The sequence below is a fragment of the Carcharhinus amblyrhynchos genome, chromosome 6 (genome assembly GCF_965287045.1).
Source record: "Carcharhinus amblyrhynchos chromosome 6, sCarAmb.v2.hapA, whole genome shotgun sequence".
Lineage (NCBI taxonomy): Eukaryota > Metazoa > Chordata > Chondrichthyes > Carcharhiniformes > Carcharhinidae > Carcharhinus > Carcharhinus amblyrhynchos.
In genome coordinates this window covers 102,292,397-102,307,189 of record NC_137329.1, presented here as the reverse complement: position 1 = coordinate 102,307,189, position 14,793 = coordinate 102,292,397, and the positions used below count along the sequence as shown (strand labels likewise).

Below are 14,793 nucleotides of genomic sequence, written 5' to 3'. Positions count from 1 at the left end.
CTGGGGGAGGCAAGAATCTTCGAGGCCCAGGCTGACCAAGGAACCCAGGTTGCAGGATGGGGTTCGTGCAGTGCGGATGATGGGAGTGGGGTGAACAAGCAAGGGTTGGGAGAGTGCAGGAACACGGTGGGTCTCGGTGGACCCCCACATCCTCTTCCCAATTCCAGCTCCCTCAATCAAGCATTCCGAGAAGGGCATCCCCAGCCATCATTTGTTGAACATCAGTGGTGACAGAATGAGGTCCTTAATTATCCACATAAGGGCCTCAAATGGTATTGGGGCAGGCAGACCATCTACACGCTTTCCCATTCCAGGTTTAATCATGGCAGAGATGGGAGGTTGGCACGGATACTCACCCACCAACTTCCTGACCTATGAAATGTGCCCATCCCCCTTTCCAAACTTGCAAGGGGGATGATATAAAATTCCACCCATCCTGTCTGTGCAACACCTTCAGCTTAGATCAGTTAGTTGCAGCTGAACTCTTGGTCGGTACAATTAGCTGCACTGGGCTAACTGATAGAGCTATTAGGTAGGTAGTAATTCTCATCTTCACAGTTACAGGTTATTACAAAGATGCACTCAGATGGTCCCTTATGAAAAACATCAACCAGAAAGTAGTAAAGAAAATTCCCATGATAAAACATGAGAGGGTGCTGCAGCAATCATTGAGAAGTAAAGGCAAAAAGATATCAAGACCAAGAAAAATTGAACATAAAAATAACTCTGTGGAGACCCTTTTTAAATTGCAATATTCTCTTTCTTCCTGCACAACACACAATCTGAGTCGTTAGACATGACGGCAATTTGCATGAAGCCAGTTTGATCAAATGAAAATCAAGTGTCGCCAGTTTTGTGACAGTTAAGATCAAAAGATTTGAGAAGTTTTCCTCTCCCTTTAGTTTTCACAGTAGACAGCTTACAGCAGCCCATGCACATTTTTGAAATAACTGCCTAATGAGAGCACGGCACCTCAGACATTTTCTCAAATCTTAATTGGCTAATCTTAACTGCTGGTGACAGCTCGGTGCTTGTTGATGCATGTACAGGTTTTCCCGTACAACAACTTTCAGAAGGAACCGAGGACCAATTTGTGAAAAATAGGGTGGAGGATATTCAAAGTGTGGACATCTTTGTAGATCAATGCAGCGAGTAATGGATGACACTGTTCGCCCACCTCTCTTCATTGGGTGATGACTGGGCTTGGATTGTGTGAAAGTGTTTTTAAAAGTCTTATAAATGTGCCTGCAAAGACAGACCAGACCCATAATGTTACAGAACAGAGTTCAGTAAATGTTCGGTTCCGAATACTCACAATTAAGTCTCACATCATCACGTTCTAGAAGGTTAGAAATTCTGAATAAAAGAAAGTGGATTTCATAACTTACCACAAAATGGAAGCCGTGCATTTGTGTAGACAAACTTCTGTTCAAAGTTAAATTAATAGAGACAGGATTATAATCTCGTGTGGCATTAACTGCTTCCAATGTGCACAGGAGTCTTTGAAAAAAAAGAGAAATTTGCTTTCATAGGGCAGAAAACATGTTTCTAAATAGTAGTTATTTTATTATTTACATTCTGCTGAGCAAATAATCTGGATACACTGGCTTGTTTCTACAATTCCCATCTTTCTCTTGGTAAAGCGTATTCTTTTTCACTGACAATTCAAGTCTGAAGTTTCCAATAAGGTGACTGGGCTTTTAGACAATCATCAGAACACACTAGCTGGAAAATCATGGTGTATAAATGAGGGATAAATTCTGCAGCCATTCATGCCCCATTGCCACTGCCAGAGAGCATGGAAAATTTGGCTGTCAGCCAAATCTCTGGTTCACTTGCAGTGGGACTGGAGAATCCCATTGGCATGGATGGTTGGAGAATCCCTCCCAAAATATTGTAAATGTGCTTCGCAAGTAACGACTGTTAATTTAGAATTGCTGAGAATATGCAATGGGATGAGGACGAGATAGGCAGTAATAGTAGTCTCTCAAAATCAGTAACCTTGACACACGCGTATGCGCGTGCACTCACACACTTTGCCATTATTTAGTGCCTAGCTGAATTGTCCAGGTAAGTTTTTCAATATTAAAGTTGATACATGGCACATTCTAAAAGTGTCAGGTTATCTGACAAGTCTGGCTTTTGGACAGCTGGATTTAAGTCAGTGCACTCTATTAGGCGCAGTGTCACAAGGGTTAGCGCTGCTGCCTCACAGTTCCTAGGACCTGCGTTCAGTTCCAGCTTTGGGTGACTGTCTGGATAGAGTTTGTAATTTCTCTCTGTGTCTGTGTGGGCTTCCTCCAGTTTCCTCCCACAGCACAAAGATGTGCAGGTTTGGTGGATTGGTCATGCTAAATTACCCCTTAGCTGTGTAGGTTATGTGGATTAGCCATGGTAAACGTGTGGGTTTACAAGGATAGGGTGGGGGGAGACAGCCTGGGTAAAATGCTCTTTTGGAGAGTTGATGCAGACTCGATGGGCCGAATTTTCTCTGAATCTAATTGTTTTCATCCCTCCCTCCTTTCTCTAGATGTCTAGCCCTGATTTTAACCTGCAATGGAAGTAAGGTGTGGGCAGAAAGGAAGCATCTGTGATGGCAGCACCATGCAGCGTGACCAGACTGAACTCCTGGGCCTAATTTATATGTTGTGATGCTGATTCCTGAGGCAGTGGCTATGCAGCCAGTGAGACTCTGGCTTCAGACAAATCCATTTGTCATTGGAAATCCAGGAGAATTGTTCTTGGCACTAAGATAAGTCTAATAAGGTTGGGGTCAGATGAGAACTGTGGTCAGGGAAAGCCCAGATCACAGGAGACACAAATTTCCCTTGACAGGCAGAGAGGAGCACATCTTGGTTCACAAGGAGACATGTTAGGCAAAAACAATTTGTTAGCTGGATCTTTCTTTCCTGGCCCTAATCAGTAATTTTTCCTAGTGATTCTGGCACTTGGCATTGTAGCTGCATTAAGGTTTGAAAGACGTCAATAAATATTGATATTTTGATCATGAAGAGGCTCCCATATGCATGGGCTGGGCAGTCTCATTACTCCTGAACATCCAAGAGTTAAAATGGCGATGGCTATAAAAGTGGGAGGAACAGGCAACTATCTTATATTCTGTCTGCACCGTTCCTAGCAGACAAGACAGGTTAGCATTGGCTCTGAGGTGTCTCATATCCATGTTGAGCTCCAACTAGCAGCCCCAGTAGAAAGAGATAACATTAACCTAACCATGGTAGATCGTTTTAAACCTTGTGCCACATATTTCTGTTGGCTTTTATGATCTATAAATCTGGAGCAAGACTTGTCGCCTAATGCAAGTGATCATTTATCGATCAGTGTAGGCGATGTTGGGACAAGTTTTCTCTTAATTCCGGTTAGATATGACTCTTTGACCACAGCTAAAAACACAGAAGCAGTTGGTATTTAGTCAGAATCGTATTCTTCCTACCGCACCTGTTTTTATTGCTTTTGTTTGCCTCCAGTTTGCAGGAAGCATTTCCCACTTCGATGGCAATCATTTTAGCACTTATTTTTCCAGCTTTCAGTGCTCCAAAATCCTTTCCACAAATGGATAGTCTTGTTCCTCCCTCAAAAGGTGCAGTCAGTGGGGAGACCTACAAATATTGAAAAACAATAATATATAAACAGTAGACATTTGCAAATTTACTGTTGTACAACACTCAAAATCAAAAAGATAAAAACGCAATACAGAGAATTTCCAAAAATTAATAGCTGCATTTCTTGCTTTCAGTCCCCAACCCAAACTCTATTCTCAAACTCCCAATTCCAGTCCTCTTCCTGGTAACAGTCAGAGTCAAAATCAATCTGTTTGCAATCTTGATGCAATATTTGACCCCAGGATGAATTATTAGGCACATATTCATACATATTAGAGTCATAGAAACAGCAAGGAAACAGGCCTTCGGTGCCCAATTTTTACCATTGGGCTAGTCCCAATTGCCTGCATTTGGCCCATATCACTGTGTACCAATCTCACCCATGTAACTGTAAAAAGCTTTTTAAAAGACAAAATTGTACCTACCTCTACTACTACCTCCTGCAGCTCGTTTCAGACATTCTCCACGTTCTTGTGAAAAAATTGCTCCTCTGGACCCTATTCTATCTCTCCCCTCTCACCTTAAACCTATGCCCTCTAGTTTTAGACTCTACTACCTTTGGGAAAAAGATGTTGACTATCTATGCCCCTCATTATTTTATAGACCTCTAAAAGATCACCCCTAAGTCTCCTACGCTCCACGGAAAAGAGTCCCAGTCTAACCACCCTATCTGTATAATTTAAACCATCAAGTCCTGGTAACATACGAGTAAATCTTTTCTGCCCTCTTTCCAGTTTAATAATATCCTTTTTATAATAGTGACCAGAACTATACACAGTATTCTAAGTGTGGCCTTACCAATGTCTTGTACAACTTCAACAAGACATCCCAATTCCTGTGTTCAGTATTCTGACCAATGAAACCAAGTATGCCAAATGCCTTCTTCACGACCCTGTCTACCTGTGCCTCCACTTTCAAGGAGCTATGAACCTGTACCCCTAGATCCCTGGCTTGGGTCACTGTCTGTGTGGAGTTTGCACATTCTCCTTGTGTTTGCGTGGGGGTGCTCTGGTTTCCTCCCACAGCCCAAAGATGTGCAGGTTAGGTTGATTAGCCATGCTAAAATTGCTCCTTAGTGTCCTGAGATGTGTAGGTTAGAGGGATTAGCGGGTAAAATATGTAGGGATATGGGGATAGGTCCTCAGTGGGATTATGGTTGGTGCAGACTCGATGGGTTGAATGGCCTCTTCCTGTAGGGTTTCTATGATCTTCTTGTAGCAGCCCAACACAAATTAACGCACAATGTAGGAAATTTGCAGATAAAATTAACACTTGGGATTATGGGGAATGTGGCAATATTGATTGAGACTTGATTAAAGGCCAAACAGTTCGTAATAGTTAATGGATGTTTTGTTTTTGGATTGGACAGATACAAACTGTAATTTTATAGATAAATATTCCAGATGACATCAAAAGAAGGACTATGGTTAACTGAACAGGACAGCAAAACTTCAGAATTCACTATATACCAAACAGTTGGGGGAAAGAACAGACAATTTATGTTTTGGGATTATGTCTTACTCAGAATTGAAAAAATATGACCTAGAAAAGCAGAAAGACAGGAGGGAAATATCTTTTGAATGATTGTTGGGATACAATTCATTTTAATCCAATCACAGGAACAGGAATGTTTTTGGGCCCAGTGCATTTCTCATTTTCTATCTCACTCTTTAGGAAATTATCATCCCTTTTCTGGAAGAGGCAACTCACCAGCCCACTTCCTGCCTAATCCCTGTGAGACCACTCCCAATCCATGCCCAGATGGGGGCGGAAGTCTGGCCTTTAGGTATTCCTCCGAGCATTAAATGTCTGTGGAGTGAGCCACCTGAATGGGGGTGGGGCTCCATAGAACCATAGACATTATATAGCATAGAAGGGGATCATTTGGTCCATCTTGTCCATGCCAACCCAAAGACTTCCAGATGCCCTTTCTAATCCTATCTTCCTACACATGGTCCATAGCTTTGCAAATTACAGCACTTAAGGTGCAGATCCAGATACTTCTTGAATGAGTTTAGGGACTCTGCCTCCATCACCAGCTTGGGCAGCACATTCCAGACATCCACTACCCATTGCGTAAAAAGGTTTTTCTCATGTCCCCTCTAATCCTTCTGTCACTTAGTTTGAATCTATGACCCCAAGTTTTTGAGCTTTCTGCCAAGGGAAACAGGTTTGTCCGGTCCACTTGATGTCTTCCCATTAAAAAATTTTGTATACCTCAATCACATCACACCTCAGCCTTCTCTGTTCCAAGGAAAACAGCCCCCAACCTCCCCAGTCAATCCTCTAGTTACCATAGCTCCTAAACTCCCCTCGTAGCTCAATCTTGGCTTTATCACAGATACTCTGGTGCCCCATTAAATCCAATCCTATGAGTGGGTCATCACTTTAACTCCTCCTAACCTCTTGTTGGCTTCTGATCTATTCCAACAAAACTCAAAGGCAGCTTCACAAACAATATCCTAGCTTGTAACTCATACCCCAATGGCCTGAACACGGACTTCAGATTCCAGTCTCTCTTTCGTTTTCTTCACAGCAGGATTACTGGTGTCTTGCAGGTTGATAAGTGTAGACTGGGGGGATGGGGCTGGTGGGGAGGTGGGGTGGTGGTGGGGGGTTGGAAATAGTTTGGGTGGCGGGAGACTTTATCAGACACACTTTTGTCCCCTTCATGCTGACCAACACCTCTACTTTCTCAGAAAACTAAGGAAATTTGGCATGTCCGCAGCAATTCTCACCAATAGAAAGCATTTGTTCTGGTTGTATCACAGCTTGGTATGGCTCCTACTCTGCCCAAGACCACAAGAAACTACAAAAGGTCATGAATGAAGCCCAGTCCATCATGCAAACCAGCCACCCATCCATTGACTCCATCTACACTTCCCGCTGCCTTGGAAAGGCAGCCAGCATAATTAAGCACCTTACGCGCCCCAGGCACACTCTTCTTCTATCGGGAAAAAGATACAAAAATCTGAGGTCACGTACCAACTAACTCAAGAACATCTTCTTCCCTGCTGCTGCCATCAGACTTCTGAATGGACCTATCTTGCACTAAGTTGACCTTTCTCTACACCCTAGCAATGACTGTAACACTACATTCTGCACTCTCTCCTTTCCTTCTCTAGGAACTGTATGCTTTGTCTGTATAGCGTGCAAGAAACAATACTTTTTACTGTATACTAATACATGTGACAATTCTTCCTGCTGGAGCTGTTTTCTCTCCTTCCTGACATGGCAGACCTAATGTATTTTTGCCAGCATCATCTGTTTAAGTTTCAAACCTAGTTGAATTTATACCATCACCGCCAATTTTTTAATGATTTCTATCTCTTTCAGTCACTTAGACATATATTGTCTCTTTAATGCCTATATTCTTATTGCTTTTTCCTACTACTTGACTGAGATAATGTGTCGTGTGACCAGAGATCATGCCACTGACTCACTGACTGAAAGAGACAGATACAAATATTGGGAGGATAAATTGATAAAGCTGTAAAAACAATGAAGGTTTTGATAATTTAAAACTATTTATTCTGGTCAGTGATTCAGTACCTAGATGACATATAATATAGCTAGATGGTTTCAATGCATCATCATAAAAGAATGAGTGAGAATTTTGCAGAGAGGGCACTCAGGCAATGAATATCTGGCCAGAAAGTGCAGTACAAGCAGAATCTATAATATTCATAATAAATTTGCTATGTATGCATGCTCCTCATTTGGCCATCACTATTCCATGACATATATTCTACACATGTGACTAGATGGCACATCATAAACTCCAGAAGCTACAGAACCCCAGTCTATTCCCACAGCATTAGCCATTTCCTTGAGGACAATATGCTTATATCCTGAGTTGCCGTGGGGAAAAAGCATAGGAGAACCATGAACAACTCTGAAAATTGAAGGGGATACCTAGTTAAAAATGTTTGGAAAATGGCGGTAGGGAATGGGACTGAGTGGGACTTGAAGAGGTGGCCCAGGTATGATGGGCTAACTGGCCTTACGCTAGAAAATTCTAGAAGTTTAGCACAGTGAGGTTGGAAATTGACCCTGCATCTCCCAACACTATGGGATCATCAATCCAGGATGCTGTCGAAACATACTGCAGCTTTACATGTTAGAGAGCTGCACTAACCATCAAATATTTAGGGCTGGACTTTACAGCTTCCCTTAACATGGGTGTGTTTTCAGTCAGGGGGGCACGCAAAATATAAGGAGTGGTTGGCCTACCAACTTCCCGCCCACCCCAAGTTGACTCCATTATAGGCTGAAATTGGCAGCCTGTGCACCATTTTTAAATAAAGAATTAACAATGAATTGATCTTGTGAGTAACCCAATGTCCCAAATATTGTGTTGATCAGGCTGGTGTGGGTAGGCAGGCGGGAATGGACAGGTCATTTCCTGAACATGTGATGGGAAGAAAGGCGGGACACCTTTTGGAAGGTGCTCTTGTGCATATTGGGACACACATTCCCTCCCCCCAAGATGTTATCCTCCTTTTATTCCTCTCTTCTACCAATGCTCCCAAGTCTCTAGGCTGCCTAATCCCACCCTACCCTAAAAGCAAGGGTCTTACCTGCCTCTGGGACCCATTGAAGTTCTGTGTAGACCTCCTTGCAGTACCAGCAGTGGCCACTATTCAGTTCTGGTACTGCTGGCACTGCTGGAGCTTCCAGCCTCTGAAGGTGCGAAACCCACTCTATCCCTGTTCAGCCCACCTGCAGTTGTGTTATAATTGTGGAGTGGGCTATTTTTTTAAGATGTGTTGGCTGCTGGTCACCTCATGCTATGGTGGAGCGCGGGGTAGCAATACCACCCCATCCATTGTGAAATCCAGCTGACAAAAATTATTTGCGGCCCAGCAAATGTTCTTGGTCAGATTTTAAACTTTAAGCCTATATGAATTTTAAAAAAAAATCTTTTTAGAGGCTTTATTTTCAAATCAAGCTTAAAACTGGGAGGATGATTGGAAGTTTATTTCATGGGCTTTGTATAACAAAGCACAAATATGATGAGAGTTGATCTATCTTACAGCCTACATGTGATTCCAACAATGTGTTCTCAATGAGTACATGTGACTCAGTTCAAAGGCAAATAGGAATGGGCAATATATGTCCAGCCAGCCGCACCCATGTCCCATAATGAATAAGGAAAAGAATCAGATAAAAGGATGAGTTTCTTGACCATACAATCTTCCGGTTGGTGAAGTTAGATTTAAATGCTCCCAATGTATTTTTTTATCAAAAGTACTGCAAATGGAATGTAACCCAAAGAGAAACAGTTAATTAGTCAGAAACAGTAGAAAAGCTTACCTCACTGATGATGGGTGAGCAGATATTCTGGGTCCATTTCTGGTTCGTACATTCCTGTATCCTGGAACACCTAGCACCGCACCACCCACACCGCATAAAGGAAGGAGCTGTTAAACACTTACTGCAGGATAAGAAATGGCCACACCCTGGGCCTGTTAAAGGTATTCTGCTTATCTAGCGAGAAGGAAGACAGTAAATTTTTACAGTGCAATTAGTTTTTGTGTACAGTTGGGAATTTATTACATCAATAAAAAAGCTTCTCTATTCCATTAGTAAAACAGATAAGTAAACTATTAATTTATTATACATTTGAACTGAGTGCCCATAACATTCCAAATGTACTGAGCCTACAGGTAATGCTGTGAGGGTCTTGTTAAGTACACTGGGGCCTACTTTGTACAGAGCCTCATTCACAGTTGCCTCATCCAGCATCGTTTCACCTTAGGAACTTTGGAAACCCAACACACTTAGAATCACTTCGAAGGTTAAAGTTAAAGTTTATTTATTAGTCACAAATAGGCTTACATTAACACTGCAATGAAGTTACTGTGACAATCCCCTAGTGCCACCCTCCAGCGCCTTTTCGGATACACTGAGAGAGAACTTAGCACGGCCAATGCACCTGATCAGCACATCTGGGGAGAAACCGGGAGCATCTGGGGAAATCCACGCAGACACGGGAAGAATGTGCAAGCTCCACACAGACAGTGACCCAAGCCTGGAATCGAACCCGGGTCCCTGGGCACTGTGAGGCAGCAGTGCTAACCACCATGCCACCGTTTTGTGGAATTTGTGTGTGGAGTCAGATGAGGTGGGTGAAGTCCTTAATGAATACTTTGTATCAGTATTCACAAAGGAGAAGATGTGGTGGATTGTGAGTGTAGAAAGGAGGATGTTGACATTCTAGGATGTGTCGAGATAAAAAGGGAGGAGGAATTGGAGGTTTTGAAAAACATTAAGGTGGACAAGTCCCCAGGGCCAAATAGGGTCTATCCCAGAGTACTGAGAGAGGCGAGGGAAGAAATTGCTAAAGGCCTTGGCCAAAATCATTGTATCCTCTTTAGTCACAGGCGAGGTACCCGAGGATTGGAGAGTAGCTAACATTGTTCCTCTGTTTAAGGAGGGCAGAAGGGACAATCGGGGAAATTACAGGCCTGTGAGCCTTACATCAGTGGTGGGGAAATTATTGGAGAAAATTCTTAGGAACAGGATGTACTCACATCTGCAAGAGAACATGCTTATTAATGATAGGCAGCATGGTTTTATGAAGGGGAGGTCATGTTTGACAAACTTGATTGATTTCTTTGAGGATGAGACAAGAAAAATTGACCAGGGCAGGGCAGTGGATGTTGTATACATGGACTTCAGTAAAGCCTTCAATAAGATTCCTAATGGCAGGCTGATACAGAAGGTGAAGTCACATGGGATTCGAGGTGAGCTGGTAAGATGGATTCAAAATTGGCTTGGCCATAGAAAGCAGAAATGGAAGAGTACTTTTCTAACTGGAGGTCTATGACAAGCAGTGTTCCACAAGGGTCAGTGTTAGGGCCTCGGATTGATTTGAAAATGTAAGAGGTCTGATTAGTAAATTTGCAGATGATACACAAATTGGGGGAATAGTAGATAGTGAGGAGGATTGTCAGAGGATACAGCAGGATATAAATCAGCTGGAAACATGGGCCAAGAGATGGAGATGGAATTTAACCCAGAAAAATGTGAGGTGATGCGATTTGGAAGTCTATTGCAGAAGGAAAGTATATAGTAAATGGTAGGGCCCTTAGAAATATTAACATACAGAGGGATCTAAGCGTGCAGATCCATGGTTCTCTGAAGGTGGCAAACTCAGATGGTCAAGAAAGCATATGGCACACTGGCCTTCATTGGTCAGAGCATTGAGTACAGGGATTGGAAAATCATGTTGCAGTATGTAAGACTTTGGTTAGGCTGCATTTGGAGTATTGTGGACAATTCAGGTCGCCACAATACCGGAAGGACATTGATGCATTAGAAAGGGTGCAGGAGAGATTTACCAGGACATTGCCTGCTTTGGAGGATATGGATTATGAAGAAAGGTTGAACAAACTTGGATTGTTTTCACTGGAGCATCAGAGGATGAGGTGGGACCTGACAGAGGTTTACAAGATTATGACAGGCTTGGATTGAGTAGATAATCAGAGTCTTCATCTCAGGGTTGAAGGGTCAATTAGTTGGGGCCGTAGGTTGAAAGTGAGAGGGGAAAGTTTAAAAGAAATGTAAAGGGCAAGTTTTTCACACAGAGATTGTTGAATGCCTGGAACGCACTGCCAGAGGAGGTGCTGGAAGTAGATGCTGTAACAATGTTGAAGAGGCATCTGGATAGATAAATGAATAGGCAGGGAATAGAGAGATATGGACAAGAAAATATTAGAGTGGCATCTGTTTCAGCACAGACTTGGTAGTCCGGAGGGGCTCTTTCTGTGCTGTACTGTTCTTTGTTTTCTTTGTGCCAAGGCTCTCGCCCGTTCCCCTTTCTGTGCCAGGTTTAACTGGTTTTAGCTGTGCAAATGAAGCAGTTTCTTGAAGTTGATGGTGAGCTACCGTTTTCACAAGGTTAATAACGGAGCCATGCAAATTGTTTAGTAATTTGGACAATTGGCAAGTCTTCTTGCTCCAAAATTGTTGTGTTCCTGGCACACTAATAATCGCATGAAACTCGTTGCTGACTTCCCAGCATAATTCGGGACCATGGTGAAAATATTTGTACCTTTAAACAGCATAGGAAATCAATTTGCACTTTTGTATTCATAAAAGACAAATTAACTAGTTGTCATGTCACACTGTAGCTAAAACAAGTATTTGAAGGTGAAATAATCTTAAGAAATCACTGTTTCATGTGAACAGATACTGTGTGTACTATGAAAGCCAAAATGTACCTTTTTCCCTGTGACGACCATTATATAGCCTTCTTCAGATCCAGACTGTTCAACTATTACTTCCGGCGACACTGGGCTGGAATCCAACTGGAAATTTACATGGGGGGTCAATCGCTCAGTTCGGGAAACCACCACCTGAAATGAAAGCATTTTGAACAGGTTTCAAACATCTGTGGAATTGCTGAGTATTCTATCTGCCACAAGCCATTAGTAATGCAATGACATCAAAAGGGAAATTAATTATGACTGGAATGTCACAAGGACTTTAATGTCCGCTCCAGAGGAGGAAATTAATTGTGAACCTTTATATTGATTTTGAAAAGGTTTGCGAGCCAGTGGAAACTACTTACTGTCTCTTATCATTCAACGTAATGAAGCTGGTTACAATCAAGCCTTGTGCACAATGTGGATTGATTCACTGGTCACAAGTCAAACTGATTCTGTACAAGTATCTGCAAGAATCTACTGCACGGAAGTAAACGCGGTTCCACCTTTGCAACCCACTGCAGCTACCTCCAAATGCAAGTCGAGAAATCACTTCCCATATGGTAAGGGGTCATGATGATGCAATTAGTCACGGTATTGTTGAATGTATCTGCAGGAGATTTTTTAGACGGTAAACCACAGCTATAGGAGGAGTGAAGGACTTGGGACGCGATGGCAACGCAATTTGGGTGGAGTGGTAGGAGATGCTGAAATGGATGGACATATCAACAATGAGAGTTCATTGTTTTCTTTGCTACCCTCCCTCCTAGTCACGGTCAATGAATCTAAAAATGTCAACTACCATGACATCAGTAAGCAGCTGAACTGGAGGATTAAACCCATTTCTATTTATTCATTTATTAATTTTTCTTTGTGTTCATCCTTCTTTCATTTCCATGGATTTCTGTTCCTTTTCCATCTTGCTGCTGCCTGAAACTGGGGAGATAATGAGAGAAAAAAAAGTCTGTCCCTCCTCAAGTCTCCAAGAAACACTAATGTTGAGAATAGTGTAGAGGCCCCCCACTTGCCCTTTTTCTACAGCTCCCCAACTGATGCCATCGAAAGCTTCTGATGCTTATTGCAAGGTGCAGGAACGAGAATGATTCTAGAGACAAGGAACTTTTGCCGCATGGAGAAATTAAAGGGGCAGTGGCTGAGCTCCTTGGAGAAGAGATGATTGAGAGGAGATTTGACAGAGTGCTCAAAATCATAAGGGGCTTGGACAGAGTAAAAACACTTTTTTTAAGTGGCGAGTGGTTAGGATCTGGAATACACAGCCTCAGCATGTGATGGAGGCAGATTCAAATGAGGTCTTCAAAAGAGAATTGGATAATTATATGAAAATATCTCTTCCTGAAATTGAGGAGATAGCGGCCAGGATCCTCCCCGCTCCTCTTCCGCCCCCCCTTGCCCAGGAACCCATTGCAGGGGGTCGTCTTCAGTATGACTGGAAGATCCCACTGACAGGAAGGGCTGGAAAATGCCACCCAGTGTGATAAAAATCCCCTTCCCTTGTAGCTAAACTTTTAAAAGTGCAAGTTGTAGTAATGGTTATTCTAACCATGTTCAGATTCTGTTGAACAGCAATTAAATCTTAGACATCATTGTTTAGTGATATTAAGTCAGGGATCACGATGATCCTAATGTCAAATCAAATTTTTTTTTAACCTGAAATCAATGTTTATCATGCAATGAGCGTAATAAGTGATTAACCAAAACCACTCCAATTATAGACGGATGCCTAGAATTGGCCTGTTTCTCTGGGTTCAGTATCACAGATTCGCTACAGTGCTGAAGAAGATCATTTGGCCCATTGAATTTGCACTGACCACAATCTCACCCAGGCCTTATTCCCATAACCCCACATATCCCTGCTAATCCCCATGTAACCCTTGCTAATCCCCCTGACACTAGGGTCAATTTAGCATGGCCAATCAACCTAATCCACACATTTTTGGACTGTGGGAGAAAGCTGGAGCACCCGAAGGAAACGCATAGGGAGAATGTGCAAACTCCACACAGACAGGAACCCGAGGCCTGAACCTGAACCTGAACCTGGGTCCCTGGAGCTGTGAGGCAGCAGTGCTAATCACTGTGCAACCATGCCGCCCCTGTGTCCATGTATCATGTTTTGCTTCTTCTGTAACCAAAACACTGCAAGAGTTACTTCAGTTTGAAAGTATTTTTTATTGGCATTGTAAACCTGGACTGCGCCAACGAATGGTACAGTCAGGTTCATACTTGTAATTCAAGACCACAGCATTTCAGACAGCAGTAATGCCAGGAAGGGCTACATGATAAAGCGAATAGTCACCTTAGATCGTGAAGCATTGCAAGTCCGCCAATATGTCTGGTCCTGAACATTGACTATAACCATGCCACGCATACAATTTGCTGCCACACAGGCAATTTAAACAGAGTTGACACTGAATATCGGAAATGCAGCAGGGTCATCTTTTTTGTTAAAGCTGTTAGTCAATATGTAAAACAGGTTATCGGCAAAGGTGATGGAACTAGAAACCTTAACCTGTGTTCACAAATGGGGTTCACGATTATTAGACAAACCCAAAAGATGTGCTGTGGCTAGGTTGGTCGAAAGGTCTTCTCCTGCTTGATACCTTTAAGGGCAACACATCCCGGTACCATGGAGGGAATCTTCACCTCAAAACAAAGTAGGTTTGGATTGGTATAGTAGAGAGGAGGGAGCTAAACAGTTCAAAATCTCAACTACTTCCTATTTCAGCTTGTCTCCAAACTGCCCACTTCCTGTCTTACTGGAGTTAAAAGAGGGATGGTGATCCAATTGTACAAAATTTAATGTTGGACAATGAGATTTCTTGGGCTTTGGAAAACCAGTCAGCTGAACTAAGTTGAGGGGTTGCTGGAACCAGCATGCCCACCTGGCCAAACCGCCAACCCTTTCTGATGGAACACTTCCCCATAAAACCTTCAAACTCTAA

General features: G+C 42.7%; 1 protein-coding gene across 1 annotated transcript in view; it reads right to left on the bottom strand.

Annotated features, from left to right (window-relative positions):
* Positions 1-14,793, bottom strand: part of met (MET proto-oncogene, receptor tyrosine kinase) — a 123,230-nt gene that overhangs the window by 38,267 nt on the left and 70,170 nt on the right. Inside the window, exons 4-7 of the mRNA XM_080191087.1 lie at positions 11,849-11,983; positions 8,937-9,110; positions 3,457-3,617; positions 1,389-1,500 (exon numbers count right to left, since the gene is read on the bottom strand). Of these exons, the coding sequence (XP_080047213.1) occupies positions 1,389-1,500; positions 3,457-3,617; positions 8,937-9,110; positions 11,849-11,983 (582 nt within the window). The remainder of the gene's footprint in view (positions 1-1,388; positions 1,501-3,456; positions 3,618-8,936; positions 9,111-11,848; positions 11,984-14,793) is intronic.